This window comes from Corvus hawaiiensis, chromosome 5 (assembly GCF_020740725.1).
Source record: "Corvus hawaiiensis isolate bCorHaw1 chromosome 5, bCorHaw1.pri.cur, whole genome shotgun sequence".
In the NCBI taxonomy this organism is placed as follows: domain Eukaryota; kingdom Metazoa; phylum Chordata; class Aves; order Passeriformes; family Corvidae; genus Corvus; species Corvus hawaiiensis.
In genome coordinates this window covers 19,503,545-19,528,400 of record NC_063217.1, presented here as the reverse complement: position 1 = coordinate 19,528,400, position 24,856 = coordinate 19,503,545, and the positions used below count along the sequence as shown (strand labels likewise).

Genomic DNA, 24,856 nt, shown 5'->3' with positions numbered 1-24,856 from the left:
ATGTCTTTTTAAAAACTAAATGCCATAGAAAAGCCTCTCATTAAACAGTTAAAATTACTTCTTGCAAATATTAAGGAAAACATCTGTTTTCTTTGTTATCCAGAGCAAAACTTCCCCAAATATTCTCACACTGCTATATATCTGCTAAGCAGTTTCGTTCTTTATATAGGAAGTGATACTACCGAGTCCACAACTTCACCTTTTATAAGTTAGCCTTATAAATTTACTAGCTCAGTAAGTTTCTACTACATTACCCTGACAGAGACAATAAGATTCACAGACATAAAGCTCATAACCCTATCTGAGACTACAGCTTAGATCACTTGTCAAATTTTGAGCAAACTATGAAGGATTCATGTATCACTGATTCACACTCAGTATGACAAATAATGACAACTACATGTACATAAGCATGTACATGTACATAAACCACGCAAAGACAGAAGTCCTATTGCAAATGCAGTCACTATATAACCCACCATGGTTATCTGACTTAGAGCCTTTTTCAGGTGTTAAGATATACTTACTCAAATCAGATTATTGATTCCAACTTTGTATTAAACAAATCAAACAAACTCTGTGAGGAAGACCTCACAAACAGATGATGCCAGCCTGACTGTAGTGACAACCCATCACACATCAATACGAGCAGGGCTCTTGCACTGAAGCCTGAGCTGTTGAATAACAGAGGCTGGAACACTGTCAAAGGCGTAGCACTGCTCTCCCAGAGAGGGTGTGGGGCACCGCGAAAGGACTCTTGGCATCATTCTCAGGGGAATATTTTGTCTCATGCAAGGACTGGCTCCACAGGTTCTGAAGGAAGCTATGCTCAGGCCTTCTCTGCAGGGGAACATATTTTATGCCTTTGATGGGACTCTGGGTAGAAGTTCAGCAGACACCTGAGACAGCTGTATACCTAACCAAAGATGAACAGGAAATGCGTGACCACATCTCTGTGTATGAGAAGAATAAACAGGAGCAGTTAACATGAGAAAGAACATGGAGAAAATTTCTGTGAAAAGAATAAATAAGATAAGGATAGCAAAACTGATGGATGACCCCATCTTTTCCTTAGAAAACAAGAAAAAAATAATCTTGCAAGTAAAAGTATCTTTATTTTCTATTTTCTCACTTGACAGTACTGGAGCTGATATCCTCTAAGCTGTAAGCCTGAAAAAGTAATTTCATATTAAAAGAATAAGAGCTTTTACAACTCTGACAATAACATCACAAAACTCAGATCACTAATTACATTTACTTTAGTATTACATGCATTTTAGACAGTGATTCATATTGTTTACTTGTACAAGTAGTCATTCTCAATGTACAAGTAATAACCATTGCTTTTACAGTGAAATTCATTAGCATGCACTTCACACAATCATGTGCAAAGTTATTTTTTCCAGTTAGAAAATATTAAGGTAATTATTTCTAAGTTGATTTTATACATGGAGTTTAATTTTGGTTTTATGCAGACATTGCATAGTTGATGCTTAGCTTCTCCCTCCAGAAAACCTGGAATGTGGTACTGTTGAAGCAGATCAAGTGACTGTAGCAAACAAGAAGATTTGAAGAAGAGGCATAACTTTCAGGGTTGAAAGGTCAGCAAGTACAGCCTAGGATGAAAATCAAAAAGGCTTGTTAAACTTGGCATTTGAACCAAATTTCCTTAAAGCAAGTTAAGAAGTCAGGAAAAGATTCAAATACTGACTACAATACTGCCAATAATCAGATTTGGACATGACTAGAAACAAATTATACTGGTTTATGTTAGTACCTTATTGCATAATTTTTCATTCTAACATTTCAAAGAAAAAACATATTTACCCAATGTATAGTACCCAAGTAACTTAATTTTAGCCTTTAGCCTTACTTCAAATATACACGGCATCATGGGTGAATAAGGGGTCTAACATTTCAACTTGCTTCTAAAAATAATTGGGAATTAAGAATCCTTATCCTGTGGCTTGGCTAGTACTTGTGAAGTAAGTCCAATGTAATGCCTCAAATAATCAATGTCTTCTCCTGAAAGTATGTTTTAAAAAAGCCAAAGAAACTGATCACAAACTCTCAAAGTCTGGAAAAAAAATCCATCCCCATATATCTGAAAAAAAAAATTAATAAGTTACTAGATATAAATAATAGTAATCTTCATCCTAATGACTTCCTTTTCTTCATTTCCTGTGACAGTACACACAGTGAAATTTCAGATTCACGTTGCCAAATTAATCTTGTAAAATTTTTGTAATTTTTAGAACAGAAGCAACTAAAATGTACAGAGGAAAAGGGTACAAACCTCTGCAATATTGCAAAAACAATATATCCCACTAACAGTGATTATATATTAAAAAGAAAAAAAACCTATTTGTACAAAATAATTGTATAACACTGCATTTTTATTGCAAATATGCTTTATTTCCTTTTACTCCAGAAAAACAGCATTATGTACACATAATGCATGCTCACAATTTCCTGATTTTTTTCCTAAGGTAAGAATTTAGACAGAAAGATTTGCACTATGCACCATGTGCCATGTGAAGCTTAAGTTACTCTTATTGGCAAAGCATCAGAAACTATTTCAATCTCCTCCAAGTGAAACTTATCCTTACTTCAGCTGCAGCCAGTGATGTCACCTCCATCAGGTTGACTGCTCGGAAAGCAAACACAGCAGCTGCCAGGACTGAAAGAAAATGTCCAATATTTAAATTTCTGACCTGATAAGTGGTGGTTAGAATTAATCTTGATATAAAATATCAATTTTCACTTAGCTTAATTATCTTGATTCTGAAGAATAATATACAACAGGTGGCTGGGTTTGAGTTTCTTTGACCACTCTTTCAGACAGGAAAAACACAACATTCTTTCAGAAAAGTCTGAGTGAAAATGCCTGAGTTTAAGATGATTAGCTTTTAATTAAAAGGGACAAGCTGTCTTGTATGTACAAATGGAACCAAAACCTTTTCTCTTCTACTCACCTACTTTGTATTTAAAAACTGACACAACTGAAGATACATGTTTTCTTTAAAACTTCCATCTTGAACCTTCATAAATATGAGGACATTATTTAACTACAAAACTTTCAAAGTGTCTTAAAAGATGCCACTTCAAAGGCAGAAATCCAGCAAAATCAGGGGACTCTCAATTGCTTTAAGACTGTAGAAATAGTTGCCATAAATAACATGAATCTTGTATTTTGTGAAAGGTGATGAATTCATTTGCCACTACCACTGAAGCTGGGAGAACATCTTATGTTCTGTTCAGAGAGCACTTAGCATTTTTTGAGCATTTCCATAAAAAAACAAATTACCTGACATATTTTTTATTAAAGATGCAGTACTCATGCAATTCCATTTTTCTAGATGATATATGCTTCGACACATATGTAACCTGCTGTCTTCATTCAAAGAGCAACCATTTTCTTCTCATCACAAAATACATTGAAGCTAACATGTATTTGCCTTACATTAACACAGACTTCACATGTTTTGTAAAAGTAATTCTATTACCAGCAAGAATTTCTAGAGAATTGTATCCCAGGATTCTGTCCCACAGAAGCAAGAGCTGGTCTGTAGCTAAATAACCAGAAAATGCTCGTACCATCCATTTAAATGAAATTCGTAGCCTGCAAGCAAGTGACAAACAATGGTTATTATATTTCTGCCTCCCATAATGATTGGATTGTCTATAAATTGAAAATATTTCATTGTACTTCCACATTTCTCTTCCAGGAAGAACAAGCATTTTCTCTTGCTGCAGTAATAATCAATATTTTAATTTGCAACAGCCATCATAAAACTATTTAGCATCTCATTTGATAAAGTACTAACATCATTCTCATTATCATTCTGATCAAACAATCACATTAGAGTGATCCTCAGCTATTATCACCCTCTATGTTTCATCCTTTCTGCTATTATGCTATTAAGATGGATACCAATTAAGACAAAAAGGTTTTCAGGTTCTGTTGTGCCTGGCACCATGAGTTCACTATCAAATGACTCTTGCTCTCTCGCCCCTTCCAGTACCTTCTGCAGCAACTAACACATCTCTGTGTATTCTGTCCCCTAGGAAATACCTTAGTTCCATCAGATCCAACATGAATTACTGAAATTTAGCTGAATAATGCAGCATAGAGCATTTCTCACAGAATAAATTTCTTTTTCACAGAGCATACAGAAGAAATGCATGAAGCACAGATACGCAGGTTAGACAAAGCACTGCATCTGACTCTCAAGGAAAAATGGCACACTGATGTTTATACTTTTGTGTAATTTCTCATAGATCTTAAATTAAAATACTGCAGAACAGCATTTTCAGAATGATGAATGTGCAATACTTGTAACAAGTCAGAAAGAAGTACTTACGGCTGAGCTCCGATTTCTCGGAGGTGATAGAAGAGCTGGGGCAGATGGGTTTGTAGAAGAGTCTCAAAAAGCAAGCACAATGATACAATGCCCTAAGGAAACAAGATCATATCCTGAATACTAACACTCATCCTGTCAAATCTGAGAAAACAGTATCACCATGTAAGTGTGCAGGAATTTTTAATTCAAGCAATAAAACACTATTAATGATATAATATTCAACTCAGGTGAGAAAGGCACAAGCAATTCTAATACCTTCAGTCACTACAGCCTTGCTCCTGCAATTCTGTTGTCATGGGTTGAACGGTAATGAGTATTTTGGACCAAACCACTACATCTGTGTATGTATTAGCAACATAATATGTACTGTTAGTCCCTTTCAGCTCTGAGTTACTTATGGTGTTTGTATGTCAAGGCTGAAGTACTTAATGGGTTATTATAATATGATCTACTTGAAATATTTCTACTTTGATGAAACAGACTTCAGTTGCACTAAAAAATAAAGGATGTAAGAAAAAGTATCTCTTTGATAAGTAAAACCAAACAGCAATAGGGATAACTACAAAAATAGTTAAACATAAACACGTTAAAAATTGTTTAAAAAATTACCATGGAAATGAATAGACTCTGGTTTGACCCCTTTCTCTGCTATTAAAGATGGAAAGCACAATACATAGCCTTTAAATGGTATACCAAGAAAAGGATTTTCTTTTAACCAGGAAATATTTTCAAAAAGCAATGTAACTCTTCAGCACTTTTTGAAGGAAAAAAGAAATATTTACTCTGTTTTATTCTTCACAAATAGAAGACAAGCCAATTTTTACAACTGTTGTACATTCAAGACAGCTGGTCCTGGTCACAAACAGCCACATTATTTAAACTCATCTAGTAGTACTAAAAAGCATGTGCTGTCATAGCAAGATACTTCAGTTAAAGAAACAGACACTAAATTGGTATCACTGAAACAATATCCCTATACATATATTTTAGTCCCTTTACCCCAGACAATAGTTCAGAGTCCATTTACATGTCTTCAATGAAAGTGAGTTTGCATTTACGTGACCCCTTGAACTGAGAAACCTATTAGATTAAAAAATTTGACTCTTATAAAAGAACCCATACCCTCATAAAATGAGAACTTACTATTTTAATAAGGTACATGATAGCAAAGACTAACACTGACATAGAAAACAACAATATCCAGACTGGAATTACCTAATATTTCCCAAGCTTGCCTGAAATATTTTATTATATTTAAAAGGATACATTTTAGTCACATAGAAAACCATGCTACTGTATATTATTGTTTTGTAGCAAACAGAGTATCGAGTGAGTGGATTTAATTCCTAATGAACTTACAGAGGGATGAGAAGAGATGGAATGGAGTCTGAAGAAAAAACGCACATACATCTCACGGAATATCTGATACAATTTGGAAGGTTCATGGTACAGAAAACAAAGTGGAGCAACTGAAAGGATAAAAGAATTATAATTGACTCAACACTGTAAACTGCTGAAAGAGTTCAATGATTAAGTGCATGAAGTATGAGGAAAAGCCAATTAATTTATAGTACCACAATTTACAAAAACATACTAAACCAATTATTGAGAAAGAAGTATTCAATAACAGTCTATCATTTAATGTAAAAAGTCAAAAAAAGGAATATGATACATTCTGTATATTATTCCTACATATTTAAAGTTAAACCGATTAGAACCTGCTTACTACAGTGCTGGCTTCGGAACCGTAAGAAATATGCTGTAAGGAGAGCATCTCTGGGGTGTAAGGCGATGTGAACAGTGCAAGTTTTTGATTCAACTGTCTGTAACCTTCAATGCACCATGGGGCCCAGTGACCAGCTCCAAACTGATGCCCTATTTGTAAGACTGCTTGAAGATGGATATTGTGAAAATGAAAACATTAAAAGAACAGCTTTTGGTTGCCACAATAACATCACTAAGTATGACAAACTGATAAAGACGTGCTTATTTCTTACAAGATCTGTAAATCATGGACATTTGGTAGTTTACTGTTTAGAAGTCTTCTAGTACACTTGATTCAAAATAAGAATTGATTACATTTGTAAAACAGGCACTCTGAAACTTTTCTTGTTTCATAAAAGTCTAGCATATAGATAAATCTGTTATACACACAAACATAACCAGTTCCTTGAGACGGACAGTCCATTCACTCAATGCATTTTCACAGACAGTTGTCCTTATACCTTTTTGTGAATAGGCTTTTGATCTGTCCACTCATCACACTGACTGCTTCATTTTACAGGTGCATTCATTTTAGTTAACAGCTTACATTTTAACATATTGGATATGGATACATTTATCTGCATACGTATGGACACACACACAGATATAGGTACATTTATATATAAATACAGATACATGCATGTGTGAATTTATTTTCATATCTAAATATCAGAGAAGGTGGCTTAATAAAAAACATAGTGTCTGTGTATGAGAGGTGGGGTGCTAAGGTAGGGTGAGATGTTCACAGAAACGTGTATTTCTGTAGGGGTAAGAAAAGCAGAGGGTGTCACCCGTGTTCATGTTTTTAATACTTGAAGATGGAGGTGGAATTGTCAGCGTGCACATGTACATAAAGGCCAACAGGGTAACAGAACAGCCTCTGACAGCTGGCACCCTGACAGTGTATGCATGCAAACAGGAAAAAGGGTATAGAATTTTCCTAAGGACCCAGACACTTCCTCATATAGCAGCACAGCATGGAATACAGAAGATGCTCTGCTTGGTCCCAGCCACTGTGCCCACAGCCTTGAGCTACATTACCATATTTCTGCTGCCTTGCTTTTCACCCTTCCTCCTTCTCAGAGCCAGTGTATTCTGAGCCTGTGCGAAGAGCAAGGACAGGAGGGAGGGAGGAACTCCCACCCCAGTTTGGGAGACACTGTTCTCAAGTGCAGAGTCGTATCCAAACATTTTGAAAAGCAGTTCACATGGAACAAGTGAACACCGTCTAGTGGGTCCCTAAGGAAGAGTTTGTAACTTAAGTGCTCATTACTTCAAAGACTTTAGATTCCCTACTCAGGTTCAAATCTGCATTTCATATTTAAATTGCATGATTTTAATGATTGTGAGATCATTAAACTTTATTATTAGCAAAACATAGCATTTTAAGTATAATCTTACAATGTGCTTGCCCTGTGATGCTACAAATACCTTTCATTAACCAAAACAAAAAACTGAAAAGCCAAAACATCTAATCTCACATCTACAATAGCTGCAATACATCTGTAACCCAAGGAGATTTTTCTGCTTCTTTCCTAAAAATCTTGTTGATATTTGTGCTTTCCTTTGTGCAGTAAATTAGCAACCATTCTATTATGTAATGCTCTTTTAACACCTCTTGTAGGAAAATGGATAGAGCAACAGGCCTGTCACATTATTCTTGTTTTTAAAAACTCTTTTCATACATAACTTGGTCTACCCAGAAGCGAAGCACAAGAAAAGAGACTTTGTTGGTAAACTTCATCCCTCTATTCATACACATTAAGATGCATAGCTTAGCTCAGCTATTAGCTCTCAAACAAGAAATTCCCACGTGGCAGCGAGCTATACTATAAGTAAATAAAACAGCCAGAAATTTTTAAAATTATATTCAACAATCTTCATATAAAAAGAAACATAAAAGCACACACACAAGTTTAAAAGTTGCAGGAGAGCACATACTGCTTTAAACTGCAATACGACAAAAAGCAATCCTGAGGTTTTAGTGTATGAGAGTCACACTTACCATACATAGAAAAGCCATGAAAAGGAATTACACCTATGAAACAAAAATATTTATTCTTTTGTTCTTTTATAGTCCTCTTTATCCATGCAAAAAACATTATTCCCCCCCACGTTATCAAATTGTATTCTGCCTACGTCAGGAATAAAGTATTTCCTTGTTATTGCACCTGCACAGATTTCCATCTTGTAAATACTTAACTACAGTATCACCTGCGTCAGTATGACCAATTACATGCTTAAACACAAGCTATAGCTCCTAGAAAGCCAAGTAAAGCTCAGTTTCCATGAAGTTGCTACATAGAAGCTTTGCTGATATCAGAACCTAATTTCAGGTACATGACAACCCATAAATGCCATGCACTGACAAAAACAGAGTAGGAAAAAAAGAAGGCCAAGACCTCTAGTAATTCATGGAGTACTCAGACAGAACATTCACAGTACTTGACAGTTGTAGCATGACAGGTCTCTCCTCCTTTCCAGCTCCCATTCACTAGATTTTATATATGACTGGTAAGAGGGAGCTGCTTTGGCAAAAAATCAAAAGAACAATGCTTCATGGCTACAAAGCTGCAAGGAATTGTGGAGACAAACATGGAGAAAAGAGAAACAAAAGTTTGTACTGCAAATGACTCCACTGAAATACAGAAGACATAAAAGACAAGGCCAGAGATACAGATTTAAGACTGGTGATGTAAGGCCTTGAAAGTAAGAGCAAAGAGCTTGAACTTAAAATACAAATGCAGGGAAAGGATTCAATAGGGATTGAAACGGTCAAGGTAAGAGCTGAAAAAAACAATTTTAATAACTGAAGTTACAACAACAGCAATGATATTAACTTAAAATTACATAGATCTGCTGCGTCTGAAGTTTTAATATGAACACAAATTTTGAAAGGAAAAGACTTTATGGTGTGGTTTGTTGAGTACTGAAAATCTGGGAGGTCAGCCAGTTTCAGCATGTATCATTTAAATCTTCCAAGTGCCAATACAAGACTGAATACAAGCTGCTGCACCACAAGCTGTTTTCCTTCTCCTTACCACACGCTTAGACAAACTCTGCTTATGACTACCAACACCAGGCTGAATGTGGGTTTGGAGTAGCTTTCTTCCAGCTTACTCTTTTAAATTAATGAATTTCACAGTGACAGCAAAACATAACTTGTAATAGAAAAAGGAATTATCATGTATTTGAGAAAAAAAATCCTGTATCTTGCCAATCTACCACTAGAGGAGGCAACAGTATAATTCATACCATTTGGAGGATAGAAAACAGCATATTCTTCCATTCCAAGTTTTCCTGTGAACCATCAAACCACAAAGAAATTGTCATTAAGCCGTAAAAAGGTAAAAAGATTTAAATCATTTAAATTTAAAAAGTAGATTTTAAGTTACAGTTACAAAAATTGTAACTAATTACATTACTGACCACCTGATATTGTCTAAAACAAGCAAGCAATGCAATGGGACAGGTACAATGTCAGATATAAAACTGAAATGCAGCACCAGCAAAGAAGGATGACAAACAACAGAAGAGAGGAGGAAAATTTCAGCAATGCTGTTCCATTGAGATTTCCATTTGGGTATGTCTTAAGAGCTCTAAAGGTGTTTGCTGCAGACCTTGAAGACTGTGAAGCTAGGAGGGAGTAAGGGCACACTGACCTAGGGACACGAAAGGCATTTAAACAGATACAACCACAGATAAAGAAGATTCAAGGCTTCATTAGGTCTGCAACAGAGGGGAAGATAACAAACAAATATTTAAGTAATCTGCTGCATGCAAAAGAATTAAGTCACGAAAATCACTGATCATATAGACTGACCATATAACATTTTATCTTCCCTGCAAAATGAACACATTATATTACTAAACCATATTTTAACTATAGAACCTAATAATCCAAAATCCTTTAATAAAAACAATTTATTTAGAAATATAGAGGTGTTATTAAGCATAATTATAGCTAATTAAAACCTGCAATTCTTTTAGTTCTAAAATGAGAACATTCAACAAAAAATTTTAATTAATTACATGAGAATTTATAGAATATTCTGTGCATTCTGTTTAGTCTTCACAGTAGAAGAGCAGCACATGAAACTTTGGTCAGGTTCAATGGAATCTGGACCTTGATATTTTCCTACAGCATGAACTGACTAAAATTAAATAAAAATTAACCTGCAAAACTCCTGCCTACTAGCCCATGAAAACAAAATCCAGTACTTTCCAATTACACAAATGAGTTGTTTCATTAAACTAAAAAATATTTTCTCCTTTTCCTTTCAATAGTTTGCTTGTTGCGCAGTCAGGAATTATAATCTGGGAGGATGAGTATTTTTGGCACAAAGCACATCTCTTGGAAAATTGGCTAAAAATAGGACATACAAGCCTTTCGGATTTACACAGCACAGATTTAGGTATCAGCAACATCATTCCCCAGATTTGTCTAGGAATATGCAGGATGTTCTGCATAGCTGTGTTTCTGGGCTGCCATGGCTGTGTCTGAAGTGAAACCTGGGATTCCACTGCTGTTCTGCTCTCAGGTGAGCAAATGGGCCCTTTGCTCATTTCAAGGAATAGGTAAAGAAAACTCCATAATTCAGTGGAAGAGAGTAAAAAAAAAAACAACAAAAAAGGAACTAAAAAATTAGAAAACAAACATTACTCATAGCAACGTAAGAAGCAGCAAGAAGAAAACTGTCAGCAGAGGTCCTGTGCAAAAAAAATACTAAGGGATCATATTTGGCTAAATAGACAGGCACCAGGGACCAAGGAAGTAAACGGGAATATAGAAGGTGAAGGTACATGGGGAAAAAAAAGTGACTGGATTACCGAATGACACAAGAAGGAAGGCAAAATTAGGAACCTCTAGGTAAAATCAAGGCAGGTGAGGTTCTAAGAAACATGGAAACATCCAGAGAAATGGTATCAGAAGTTGGCAGAGAAGGCAAGTGGACTGAAACATGAAATTTAAAAATTGTCAAGAAACATAATGAGACCTCAAGTCAAAGAAAATCCAAAAATTAGCTAATACTCTGGAAGATGCCATGCTTTTTAAAAAAATCAGTATTAAGTATGCTTGGTAAAGCGCTACTCTCCCACACCATTGAACAGAGCCCACAATTCTTCAGCAACATGTTCTGCTTCTGTCTACAAATATTTGCAAAACTCACTGCTTTGGAAAGACAATGTTCTACAACGACTTCCAGTTGCTGAATTTACTGGAGTTGCAGAGGACAATATTGTCTATTTACATTTCTTGCTCTGATGAAGATAGACATTGTCACAATTTTACTGTATTGTCATGGCCGTGTTTCATTTCCTCTGGTAGAACACTGCAGAATTATACACAGAAAACTGAAGTAAAAGAACAACACTGCAATCTGGCCTTTATGTGATCAGCTTCTAAATTGTTGTAATAGAATCTGTGCAGAAGTCAGCTGGATACATGTTGTTTTTATTAACATTCTTTTATGTGTAGTCTACTAGGTATAATGAACACAGAGTAAATTCACATACTGTATTACCGCAGCAGTCAACAAAAATCAACACGATCTTTTTAAAAACAACTCTTTTTACCTCGTATGTATGATTTGGGCGGGGTGGCACTACTGTAAGTAAAGTGCTCCAATACAGATGTATCTCGGGAAAAACAGAGTAACACCTGCAGAAAAGAAAGTCAGCTGACTAACTGGATCAAAGTAATGTCAAACAAATTTAAGGAACTGCCTTAATTAGCACCTATTAGAAGCTATTTAAGAGAGCCAATAAGGTTGAAAGCTCTTCACCAACTTAAGTTTATTTTCCTGTTCATATTTCCAGGCTCACTTTGAACTTCCTATGATTTTACATTCACCTTCATTTGTTATCAGTTATACATTCACATTCTTCAACCCTCCTCCTTCCCTCTCAGCAGGCGTTTATCCCTTTCTGTCACAACATTAGTGACTGTGCATGCACCTGGCTGCTTTTACATCTTTTAGACTGTTTTTCTACTCAGTTACTATGACCTGGGGATGTCCTAGTAAGTGAATAAGCAAATGAAATATTTACATTCTCGGATGTGTGCAGTTCTGGAAGAACTTACATTTGCTTTCATTCCCAGGATCTTTATAAAATGTTTGCATGAAATTCAGCTCTTTCAAAAAACAGATTATAATGTTCACCTTGTATCCTAAAGTTCAGAAATGCACATTGTTTACTGTAAAGTATATTTGGGGTTTATTGTTAACATAAATGAAAAAAAAAAACCTGTATTCACAGCAACTGAGTATAAAATTAAAAGTAAAAGCATTCACAGAAAAAAATAACAATAAAATCTCATCCTATTTGGACTTGTAAAATATGTGGTAATTAGTATTGTACTTCAAAATCTTCACGTTTTCACGCACCAAAAGCCTGCACTATGAAGAATGAACATGAGAGGGCAGACGTAAGGCAGACTTCAACTCACCGATGACTTTTGCACGCCTGAATCCCTCTGTTTTGGGGTTTAAGCCCAGCCGAAACTAAGCATCACTCAGCTGCTCGCTCAACCCCCTCCTTCTCCACCCCGGTGGAATGGGGAGGAGAATCAAAGTAAAACTTGTAGGTTGAGATAAGATAAGTTTAGTAAGTGAATAATGGCAAATGATAGTAGTAATGATAATAAAAAGACTAAGGCCAAACCCTTGCCAAACCCAGGTTGGCTGTCTGATTCCAGGTAATTCCCCCCAGTTTATATACTGGGCATGATGTTCTGTGGTGTGGAACATCCCTTTGATCAGTCCTGGCTCTGCTCCCTCCCAGTTTCTTTTGTGTGCTTCCTCACTGGCAGAGCATGAGATAAGGAAAAAGTCCTTAGGATAAACACAACTTAGCAAAACTCCAAAATACCAGTGTGTTATCAACACCATTCTCATTCCCAATCAAAAGCACAGCACTGTAACAGCTACTGAGAAGAAATTAACTCTACCCTAGCTGAACCCAGAACACTCTGCTCTTGAAGATTTTAAGAGTTTGTTTTAGTAGTCAAGGTGTAAAAGGTGGAAATGTTTTAGATGGTGTTTCACAACATAATTTATTGTGAATAAAAATGAATGGATTTTTCCTTCCCACTAATTGGTGCAAACATCTTCCACATATCAGCATTTGTCAAAAGGAAACGCACAAAATGACACATCCAAATATTACTGCTTTAAATGTTTTCTTTTTTATGGAAAGCAGGTCATATTTTGAGACTTCTTCCTTTTTTGAATCTCAAAACTATTTCTATAATACAAACGTCTTTTAAAAACGAATGGTTTCTTTATCTCAAACAGTTTAAGCTAAATATTATTTTTGTGCAATACACAATAATGTTCATAGCTGCCAAAATATCACTGACAATAACAATACACCAGCAAATGTAATTCTATGTGTGTGTTAACTGAGGTGAAAGAAAGAGAAACTAATCTGAAAAGGACATAAACTATGTTCTCTCATAGGAGAAAGAATGTAACCCTCATTTGAGGCCCTCTTTTTTAGGAATACAGTGTCCAGTACCAGTATCTGGAAGTCTTTAAATGAACACTCTGCATCTTTATAGGAGATAGACTCTAACTCAAACCTAAGTTATGACTATATCTAAAAAGCTCCGGGTGAGGTTCTTTGCATGTATTCAGTATGCAGGATGTAAGACTAAAGTATTCAAATTGAACTTCTGGCCTGAAATAATGAATTTACAAGTTTACTAATCCATGTGTTATTTTTCTCACTAACAAAATGATAGTGCTACAGAAAACAATGGCACAAACACCTTTTCAAGTACAGAAATATTCAGCAAATTACTGGATATTTATAATCCAACTGAAAAGAAAACCACTGAATTCAAATCACTGAGGGAAAGAAAAAAACCCAAAGTCAAAGCTTTTATCAAAAAGAAATTACTTTATTAAAAGTACCTGTAGTTTATTTCAATAATTATGAAGAAGTAATAAAGATATGTAAACTTAAGGATAAAGAAAGCAAAGATATTAAAGGAAATAAATGATATCATTTCAGATTGTTTTTCCTGAAAAGGATTGTATGCTACTAAAGAGGTACCAATAATCCAACAAAATATCATCATTATTTTAAGCCCGAATTTTCTTTTTTTGATGGACATTTCATCTATTCCACAACACACAGACAAAGGACACACTCTGCTCAATTACTTCGAAAACTTAAGAGGCAGTAACTAGTCATGAAAAAAAGCCATAAACCCTGTGCAAACCCAGAAATAATGTATCTGGTTTAAACTAACATTTTCATTATCTATCTTATTTAGCCAATATTTAATTCCACTTATCATACTAAATCAATAAATAATATCCCATATCACAGTGACTCATACTGAAGAATTTTTCAAGGGGCTATAGAACAAAATAATTTGGCAGTAAACCATTTGCAAATTAGGTTCAAAGAGGAAATTATCAAGGAAAATGGATAACTTTCTTCTAAAGTAGAGTCTGAAGAATACCACAAAATTGCAATCGAAACTAGAGCAACAAATAATTAGAAGTTTGAGATATTCTCTTCCTCAAGGCCTTGCAGTAAAACTAGCCACATAATTTTTCAAAGATTTTTGGTGAGTCTCCCTCAAATTACTGAAGACAGGTTAGTCTCTTTTATGATTTTCATTCTGTAGCTATTCTTTTAGTCAATAGAGATATAAAAATATGGAAAATGTTCAACCAGGTTATATACTGAGAATGATGAACAAAATCTATTTCTGTTAGTTTTAAAACAAAAGATTGTATGATATGCTAGTTCATACTTCTTCACAGTTTATAACTCTGTGTCCACTGCAACTGTCAGTTAATGACTAATTAATGCCATAGTAGTCTACACAATGAATGAAAACGAAACAGGAATGAGATTTTCATATCCCGAGATGAAGACATGGTGTTACAATAATGAAGATCATCTTTGACCATTAAACCAAGAAAAACTCTTACATGTACATATTTTTGTGAACAAATATCAATGTTTGAGTTCATTATTAAGTTTGCAAATTTTAATTCTGAAACAAATTCAGATACAGATCTTAACATTGTACCTATTTTTAAATAAAAAAGGTCATAATTTCATGAGGTTATAGTCTTAACTATTAATGTTCAACTGCTTGTTTGCTAAACTATATGTAGACATGCTTAAATAGTACTGCATATTTTTATATCTATATGGTCTAAACAGCATTAAGCACAGTTTCTTGCCTAGTTAAATTACTATCAGTTTTACATATTCCCATCAAAGAAGAAATTATTTCATTTCACATAGCTCTAAATGAAAAAATTAAGCAAGTCTAACATAACAGATGTGACAAATGAAATCAAAAGCACTGTCGAAATGTTAAGTTTGCTGCATGACAGTTATGTTGACAGTGCAATCAACTACACATTAGGAAATTCATAGATGTAACCTCCTTCTATTTATGGGCATTTGATAGGCAGCAACAAAGATAACTCTTTATAAATTATCTGGATTCCTGACTGCTATAAACATCTTTGCAATGGGAGCAATCCGACAAGTAACCATACCTATCACTACCTTATTCAGAATCAATGTCTTTAATTTAAAAATATGTCAACACAATATCTTTTATGCTTACTTCAGTAGGTCACTGTAAAGCAAGGGGGTTTTTTAAATGGAACCCTGAATATATTTGTCAAGTCTTAATTTCTCTGTACACTACAGCTTTTAATTGTTCGGGGTTATTTACTGCAAAGCTGGAAAGGGGAAAAATATGGCTGACTTCATATTTTCCAGCTTAGTGCACTGGAAAGACATCGTCCTTCATAGCACGAGTTTTAGAAGCTTGCCCTGCTTAATCTGTTTAAGTGTACAAGTTTGCTACTCAGAACAGAAAGTATATGTAATGCAGCAAACAGATGTATCTGTCCCACTGTACTCTCCTTACAAAGGCAGTTCTCTCTCCAAAGATGATACAATCCCACAGGAGTGCACCTCCTACGTTTTCTAACCAAAAAACAGTTACATACCTGATATAAATAATCCTCAAACACAAAATAGTAGTCATCATTGCTTGCTGTCAGCTTTACATCCTGTAATAAAAAATACAAGAGTTTGAAGCCAAAAGACCTCTCTTCAGACTCCCATGGAGGCTAAACTTAACACAGTGATAGAAGACACTGTTACATTTTCATTCAAAGAACCATAGTTAACCTTAGACTCCATATTTTACAATTAAAAAATGCCATATTAACTTGATGATTAAGTATTCAGAGTTGAAACTTGACATGGAAGCAGTTATACCCTGTTGGTTCTTTCTCACAAAGTTATTCCTTCAGATGAAGATATCGTTCCTGTATGACTTAATGGTTCAACTCAAATGTCTTACATGAGAGACAACACAGGCACAAGGAGTGAGTTCACAATAATAAGTTCGCAGTAATTATTTTTACACTCCTCAAAACCAAACCATCTAGTAATTTCCTTGTTCAAAAAAACCCAACAACACGATACCAGTGTGATGAGCACATAAATCACTCACTGTTTAGTTAATTACTTACTTTGTAAATCAGGCTGTCCACTAAAAGGTCATGCTGAATCACATTTGACTTAAGCTGTTCATAATACAAGATGTCCTAAAATTAAAAATATTATCATGATCAGTCTGAGACATGACCAGAATTTATATTTAAACTAAAAAATTAATTTTCAGCAATTGAGGAAAAAAAAGCATTTATTCAACTGAAAAAAAGCACTGCATATTTATGAAGCATCTATCATGGTTTGTTCTAGTTTAAGCCCTAAGAATTGAGATTTGAGACATTATAAAATGACCTCCCCTTCAGATAATTAATAAAATGACAGTGAAGGGACCAGTTCAAACCAAAGACCCGTATCTTCCAACCTTTGGTTCTCTCTACACCTAAAACCTCTGCAATGCTCAAAATCATTTATTGCCCTCTATTTTCATGCACCTCTCCACCAATAGGCTCTAACTGGTGCAAAAAATAGCATTATTTGACATTAAACTAGTATGAACCTGTAAACAATTTAAATTTGTGCAAAGATGAAATGATAAATACATATAAAAAACTGGTGAAGAGTACAAAGAACTAGGACCTGTTTTTAAACTCCAATTATTTCCTGAATGTCTACAGAACACACATACAGGTGAAATGATGGGGAAGAATCAGAACAAACTTCTCTGTGTTTACTTATTCTATCCCTTCTTTCTTAGAAAGAGCTTGCAAAGTAAAAATAGAACTAAATACTGCACTGTCATCATACAACTCCCAAATCCCTAAATTCCTCTCTGCCGTTACACCTACAGCTGAATAACAGTTTCTGATTGATTTGAACTAATTGATAAACTCAATCAGCCGTCCCAAGGATCCTTCCCACTTCATAAAACTACATTGATTTCGAGGTGTCTGTATGGACACCCCACAAATACTTGTATATTCTAAGCTTTACAGATTTACTGCTGATCTTTTTGATAAATGGACAAGTCCAGAGTAAAGATTTAAAGAACAAATGGGAAGTAAGATGAAATTTTGAGAGAGAGAGAATGGTGAATAGTACACACTTAGAAGCTATCAGAATTAATATATTACTAAACTGTTAAGTTGAAATGAGGACAAAAGCTGTATTTATTAAGTACTGATGCCTCCCACAGGGAAAATATTTAAATTTTCCTTTTGAGAAATAAAAAGGGGAGGTATAAATATTACACTATTTCTTTTGGAAGGATCAGACATAAATATTTACTAAATGCAAATTATCTGCAGTATGAACGTAACATTCTGTTTTTCAAAGCTACAAAGAACTACTTGAATACTCAGGTCATAATTTTAAAGCATCAATACTGTAGTCTAATCAAGTGTAACACTGCCAAATGAATAATGGTTTTTTTGCCATCTCTAATGACTGTCTATATTAAAACACAAGAAGCTAATATTAAAAAAAAGCCAACCAAAACCAAAGAAACCACAAAACAAAAATAAAACCCACGGCCAGGGGGTTGGAACTAAATGATCTTTAAGGTCCCTTCCAACTCAAACCATTCTATGATTCTAAGAAGACCGGAAGGACAAGCTGTTCACTTGAAATATAACTTGAAATAGAATTTTGCATGCTGGAATTTTTAGAATTAAGATTTTCCACCTATTAACTCAAAAAAATTAGAGCGGAAGAAAAAGCCCATCAGACAATGAACAAACTTCTTTCCTAAGCACTGTTTCAGTAGCATGCAGAGAGACTAAACAATTGTGTAACACTACGAACAGAAGGGAAAAAAATTAAACAGATTCTCAGTAACCGTGCACTATCCATTTCATGCAATGAGACAGACATCCCACAGGAAATAACTGTGATTCTGTGATTCAGGATCATATGATTAAAAAATATATACAGTAAATTGGACTGTTTACACAGACAATAATAACTGTGACACTGTTCACCTTCAAATGTTTGTCTTTGCAACCTTAAAAAGGCTCTTTTAACACAGTTCCTCTAAAGTGTACCATTACAAATGAAACCTAAGAAACAATTCATTGTCAGGCAATGTGTTTATACATTTCTAAATAATCCTGCATACCGAGCTCACAGTTTATCATTTTTATGATTACAGTGCTAGATTGTTAGTATCATCCCTTGCTTGGCTGTATATTAGCTTTGTACAGAGGCTGAGCTTTACTGGATAAAATTTTCCAAACAACGATATTGGATGCTAGCACACACAATGTTGCCCACACCAAACCCTCATAACGTTTTACATTAAAGAAAGGAAATTCACGGTTCATGTGATTTAGAGATTCATACAGCTATAAATGTAATAGAGCCTAAGCTGCAAATCAGAAATATTACAGCAAGGAATGCCTGCAAACAGACTACTCAACTCCAGCAAAGAAACCATTCACAAGAGATAGAGAAAATAAGTGTTAGATAAATCCATAAAGTCTATATGAAATTCAGCAGATCATGAAACAGCTACATGTATATGGAAACTGTTTACTATACTTTACAAAAAATAAAGCCATGTATTCAGTCTATGCAAGAAGAGCATCTCAGGGTGTTAGCATTCTGGCAGTAGTCACAGCTTACTGCTGTGAAACACTAGTAAATGCAATGCTTAAACTGGACCATGGCAATTCAGCTTACAACATAGCTGTGGTAACCCACACGCTATCCTACCTGATCCATGGGGAGTTTGCTAGGTCTCACTCAGAAAATCTATTTTTCAAATGCATTTATACTTTTAGTACTCAAAGTCCATAAAACAATTTGAATTTAGAACCCAGGATAACAAATGCTATCCAAAAATAGTCTTGGAAAAGAAGACACAAGATTCTGACAGCTGCTACATTAGAAGAACAGTTTCGTTTTGCATGACAGAAAAGCATCTGCATGCACTTACCTCAGATCTTAAATTATTCTCTCCAAGATAGTGTATCTTTTCCTGACTTGATAATTTCTGGTTTTTATGGGGGGTGAGGGTGCGTTTTGTATTTCACTGTTATTTCTATCCTTTATTTCAACAATCTCGAAGTAGTAGACAAATTTCCCAGTCTGCATCACTTTATCTACCCTTATCACTTTGTCTCAACGTTATCATTACCATTTTCAAGCCACTTGTCCTCATCTTTCTAGAATTCTTTCAGCATCATCACAAAGTATTGTCTCACCACTAATTCCCTACACACAGTCTACTCAGTTGAGTCTCAAGGCTCTGAATCCTGCAGAATGTCTCCTAAAGGAAAACATCTACTGCACTCAGTCTCAGAATAAGGTATGTGTACACAGTTTATTTTTCTTTTTCATCTACAGCTGACAAATATTTGCTGCATAAAAAATATCACAAGGTAAAATACTATGTACATATAAAAGCCTCACATCAAAGTCTTCCTAATTTATGCAAAGATTTTAAAGAGGGATTTAACTTTTTAAGGTATATTAAATATAATAACTATGGCATGGCTTCAGATACTGCAAAAGATTTCATTGTTGAGGACTTGCATCAACTATAAGGTACAATAAAAAAATGTTGGTGTACAAGGGAACATGGAAACAACTCACATCTTACCAGCTTCTCTCTAAGTCTTTTTGATTGTATATATGCAGAGTGTATATATATATATAAAGCAATTTATAAGATACGTACATGCATATGATGACAGGGTCAAACAAACAGGAAAAATATATAATGCACCTTCTTTATATAATACTTAGCAAAGATAAGAGAGGTTCAGTCTTTTTCCCAGATCTTTTTTCTTGCCCCCTTCTAAAAAAAGTCAGCATCATGTAAGAAAATCTCAGGAGACAGTCAGATCAACTGAATAATTTGCTCTACAGTATTTTGCTCACATATCTATTAAAAAATTAGGAAGAGCAGCAAAGACTTCACCACAGCACAGAGCTTTTTAAATCATAATTTTTTTATCAGTTTCTGTGACAACTCAGTAGAGCATTTCTATTTTGGAAAAAAGATCTCTAGAAGATATGTGCTTGCACTTTTATGTTCTCACCTGGTCTTGACATTTTACTCTCCCTTTGCTCCTTACCTCTGGCTGATTAGAAATGTTAAGAATGAGGGCCCACAGATCAGCTCGGAGTGCTGTTGGACATCCCTGACGAACATATTGCTGAGCTGCAGCACTATCTTGCTCTGCTAAAACTGTAAGAAACAAAGCAGGTAAAGAGTTGATGTACTGTAAGACTTCTATCAAATACCTTAATTTTTAACTTTAAAAACTGGCTTCCCATGCTGTAAGCATTAGCAAATAGGAAAATACTGAAAAGATTTGGTTTCCACAGTGCAATTTTTAAGTAATTCCTTGGGAAACAAGGCAAGTGGTATTAATCAACAAGGCTGTACTACCTTCTGTCATAAAATAGCACTTAGTAGTACACATGACTGTATCAAGGCTAGTTGCAGCTACTAAGATGGCACCATGCAGAACAAGCATCCATTCACAGCCACAAAATATTCCTGTTTAGCTATGAGTGGTATCTCAGTTCAAATAGGAGATTTTCACTCATTCTGGTTTATTTGTGTCTCCCTTCTTTTCACGTTAACTATGTATCTTCACAGGTAACTGTGGGGCCAGAGTTTTCCATTCCAGAGGGTACTGTCCTGTTCTCTCATTATTGGTATATTTATTCTGGAGGATAAAGACTTTCTCAGAAGATGTTAGTTTGCCTTCATATTGACATAAAACAAATACTTTACTGTTGACAGGTTTGCTTATATGGGTCATTGTTGTGAAGCTTTAGGCTACTCTATCACAAGGGCCTCGTGCTGAATACACTACTGTACACACCACAGAACAGATTATCTCGTTGCCTACTTAAATCTACAAACTTAAAAGACATACATCTTTAGCTATTGTAATCTGGTAAAAGTGTTCCTCACCAAGGTTATGTGATTAACTGTACCCTCATACCTCAAATGTCTTTCACGAAAGAGAGAGTTGGGATTAATTTGTGTTATTATCTAGACATTAGATAGGTGTTGGACTGCTACTCAGAAGTTTCCAAATCCATATCCTCTAATTTTTCTGACGTGTCTCTGAAACAGCTTGATTTTCTATATCTCACTGAATTTGATATTCACAATATCTGCCCTGTTATGACTTAGCAGGATGAGGTTTGGAATTAAATATTTATCTAACTGATTTTTCTTTCCTTCCCTCTTCACTTAAATAATGAGTAGAGCAGTTTGCCAAATTACTGTTTAACCTGCAGAGCTCTAACACAGACATTCTATAATCCTTTCTTCTGCACAAAGAGGGCAAACCCTCCCCCTCTTCCTACATCCTCCACAAAACTTCAGAAACACTGTGATTCATCTTGGTGTCCATGAGTGTTTACCTTACTTTTTCTTACTGACATACAAAATATGAAGAAGTAGCTTTGGTATACAAGATGGGTTTTGCTAAACACAACAAAATAAAATCCTCAGACTTGCCAATACATCTAATATAAAAGCAAAATGAATACCTCAGTGGCAAACAAAATCATAACTAACACCCATTAGAGCATGCAACAGGACTCCCACTGAATTAAATGGGATTTCAGTTTATGGTAAAGACACTTAGGAAAAGCTAAGGCATTCTCTAGAATAGAGCTGCTCTGCACAGACAAGAGATGACGAATAAGAAAAACAATGTGGAGTTGAATGAATGGTTGTAGAAGTCCAGAAAAGAGAATTTATTTGGAAGAATGGGAAAAGAACAGATAGGTGGACAGTACCTAATGAGTTGCTCTTGGATTAGAAAATTGACAGTGCAGGACAGAAAGATGACAACAAAAGAAGTAAGTAAGAAAGAAAGATCACTGGTTTGTTACTGCAAGAAAAAAGTTAGGATGGAGCACTTTTGGGACAGTACCCTTCCTATTTTTTCTTTTGATGGTGCTAATGTTCAGCAGGAATCAGAAGAGACAGTAATGAGTAAATACTAGTGGACTTCAACCATTCCTTGTATGTTTCTTTTATAAGCAAACTTAAACTATTAAATTATTATTTCTTTTAACTTTCCCTTTCTTTTGTAGGTTATTTCTTAACCTAAAAAAAACAATCTTGGAACTTTTTCAGAAAAAGCAGTATAGAGAGACAAGTAAGTGAATTTTCTATAGTGGCTAAGTACTGCAATATTTTGCAATTGCAACTGATCATTAAAAAGATTCTTCTGACACAAAGGCATAAATCCCATTACAGTGATGAGAACTTCGCGTGCAGAGAAGGGAGTCCACAGAATTTTAATTTTAAACTGAAATTCAGTAGTGACATAAGTTAATTTGTCACCAAGAAGATATGTCTATGTGCTTCCTATTTTGTTTTTATTGGAAGATCAGTGGAGCTTTTTATCTGATAGCTACTGATAGACTGCAAATGTTTGCTTTTCTGTCTCTGTCTAAATGACAACAGTATTAGTGATCGTCTACCAAAATTACAATGGTATTACTGCTAATGCTTTGTGCTAGTCTAAGTTCTTAAAATTCTAAGAGGTACATGCAAATTAATATACAAATTTACTAAATGCATTCCTAACTACTCACAGTTTATTATAGATAAAAACAGATCCATACCTTTCTGCCCAACACGTACATGTTCATTTTCAAATAACTCTAGAGAATAAAGACACAGAAAAGAATGGCAAAAAATAAATGAAAAAAAGACTCTGCAGCTGATTATGTATTTTGTATTTTTACCACACACTATTACATTCAGTTGCTATTTACTGCTAACATCACTAAAAGTTAACCTGCATCAGAGTCAAAGTTCTTTTTCAAAAACTAATTTTGTGTTTCAAAAACACAAACATCCAAGCAGCACTATATTACATGAACCTAGATTTTCAATTAGGTAAGTTTCCATTTAAAAAGAAAAATCATGTGATACTATAGTGATTTCCAGTTTTATGTGGAAAGATCATTTTAAAACCTCCTTCTACAGCAACAGATGCATACATGGAAAACCAACAGAGATTATGCACTATTTAAGTCACTGAATATTAACATATGTATATGTCCTGTAATATTTTCTTGACAACTGTTATTTTAAATACGTGTGTATGTATGTTTGTATGTATACTTGTATGTGTATATATATATATATATATATAAATATATATCTATATAGGCCTATCTGTTAGCTGGATTAATATTTGTTGATAATTTCTGTATTTTTGGAAACAGGCCACGTGGTTCTCTAGATCCTGAAGTGCTCAAACACACTGAAATTAATGTGTTCTCAAGGTGACAATTTTAAATCTTCCCCAAATCTGACTCTACATATATGCAATGTTTTCTATTATTAGATATATTTTACTATGAAAATCACTACAATGATAGTTACAGAACAAATATTTATGCTTTACTATGGGACAAATACACAAATTTTTTGGTAATTTCAAAGTATTCTACTCATTGGTGCTCTGTTTGAATGACTGAAGCATGGCATTAGCTTACCAGGAGGCACTTGTGCTGAATCATCAATACCTAGCTGTCCTATATTTAAACCTAGTTCACTAAAGTCTTCTTTCTGAAAAGAAACAGAACCATTAAAAAGTAAATAATATTTTAATTCTCTAAATCACTTGAGATTTCTTCTGAAAGGCTTAATGTGAATATTTTCTAAACCAAATTAAGTTCTTCTAAATGCAAACATTTGAAATAGAATCTCACATCAATTCTTACTCTAGTTTTAGTTATAAGCCCCAGTTTGCATGTCAAGTATGAGCTACACCTGGATGTAGCACAGTGGTGAATGAAAGATCAGGTTAAGAATCTCTAATCCCACTCTCTTTTCCAACCCAGGCGAAAGTTTTTCTGCCAGCATAAAATCTCCAAGAGCCTCATCAGTGAAGCATTTAGAAAAACTCTCCTATTTCTAATTATAATACACTAGTACTCAAACATTTCTTTTCATTTACAACCTGGAAATAAAGGGATTTAAAATTATACTGAGAAGAAAGTCAGAAGTTAAATCATTGTCAGGCTACTGATCTTGTACAGCATCTGTAGATTAAGATGTGCTATAAATTTTAAGTTTCTTGTACAGAAAAACAATGATTAAGTGAATAACATGTACAAAAGTATATTTCTGGCACAAATTAAACCTGTGTGACATAAAATTAAAACTTCCCTAATGGCAGAAAATTTACTGTTTATGTTTTCTTTTTCATTAAAAATGTTTATTCATAGAACTTCTTTATGCTCTGCATTTTAACTACATATTTAGAGTAATTTTCACTTTCAAA

General features: G+C 34.6%; 1 protein-coding gene across 3 annotated transcripts in view; it reads right to left on the bottom strand.

Moving 5' to 3' along the window:
* Positions 1 to 1,095: 1,095 nt before the first annotated feature.
* Positions 1,096 to 24,856, bottom strand: part of TBC1D19 (TBC1 domain family member 19) — a 53,699-nt gene continuing 29,938 nt past the window's right edge. For all 3 annotated transcript variants that reach the window (XM_048304817.1, XM_048304819.1, XM_048304820.1), the window contains 13 exons: positions 24,066 to 24,138; positions 23,184 to 23,222; positions 20,657 to 20,769; positions 16,658 to 16,732; positions 16,127 to 16,189; positions 11,706 to 11,790; positions 9,384 to 9,428; positions 8,134 to 8,166; positions 5,724 to 5,833; positions 4,365 to 4,456; positions 3,507 to 3,622; positions 2,610 to 2,680; positions 1,096 to 1,616 (listed from right to left, as the gene is read on the bottom strand). In XM_048304817.1, the coding sequence (XP_048160774.1) occupies positions 1,542 to 1,616; positions 2,610 to 2,680; positions 3,507 to 3,622; positions 4,365 to 4,456; positions 5,724 to 5,833; positions 8,134 to 8,166; positions 9,384 to 9,428; positions 11,706 to 11,790; positions 16,127 to 16,189; positions 16,658 to 16,732; positions 20,657 to 20,769; positions 23,184 to 23,222; positions 24,066 to 24,138 (990 nt within the window). In that variant the 3' untranslated portion in view covers positions 1,096 to 1,541. The remainder of the gene's footprint in view (positions 1,617 to 2,609; positions 2,681 to 3,506; positions 3,623 to 4,364; positions 4,457 to 5,723; positions 5,834 to 8,133; positions 8,167 to 9,383; positions 9,429 to 11,705; positions 11,791 to 16,126; positions 16,190 to 16,657; positions 16,733 to 20,656; positions 20,770 to 23,183; positions 23,223 to 24,065; positions 24,139 to 24,856) is intronic.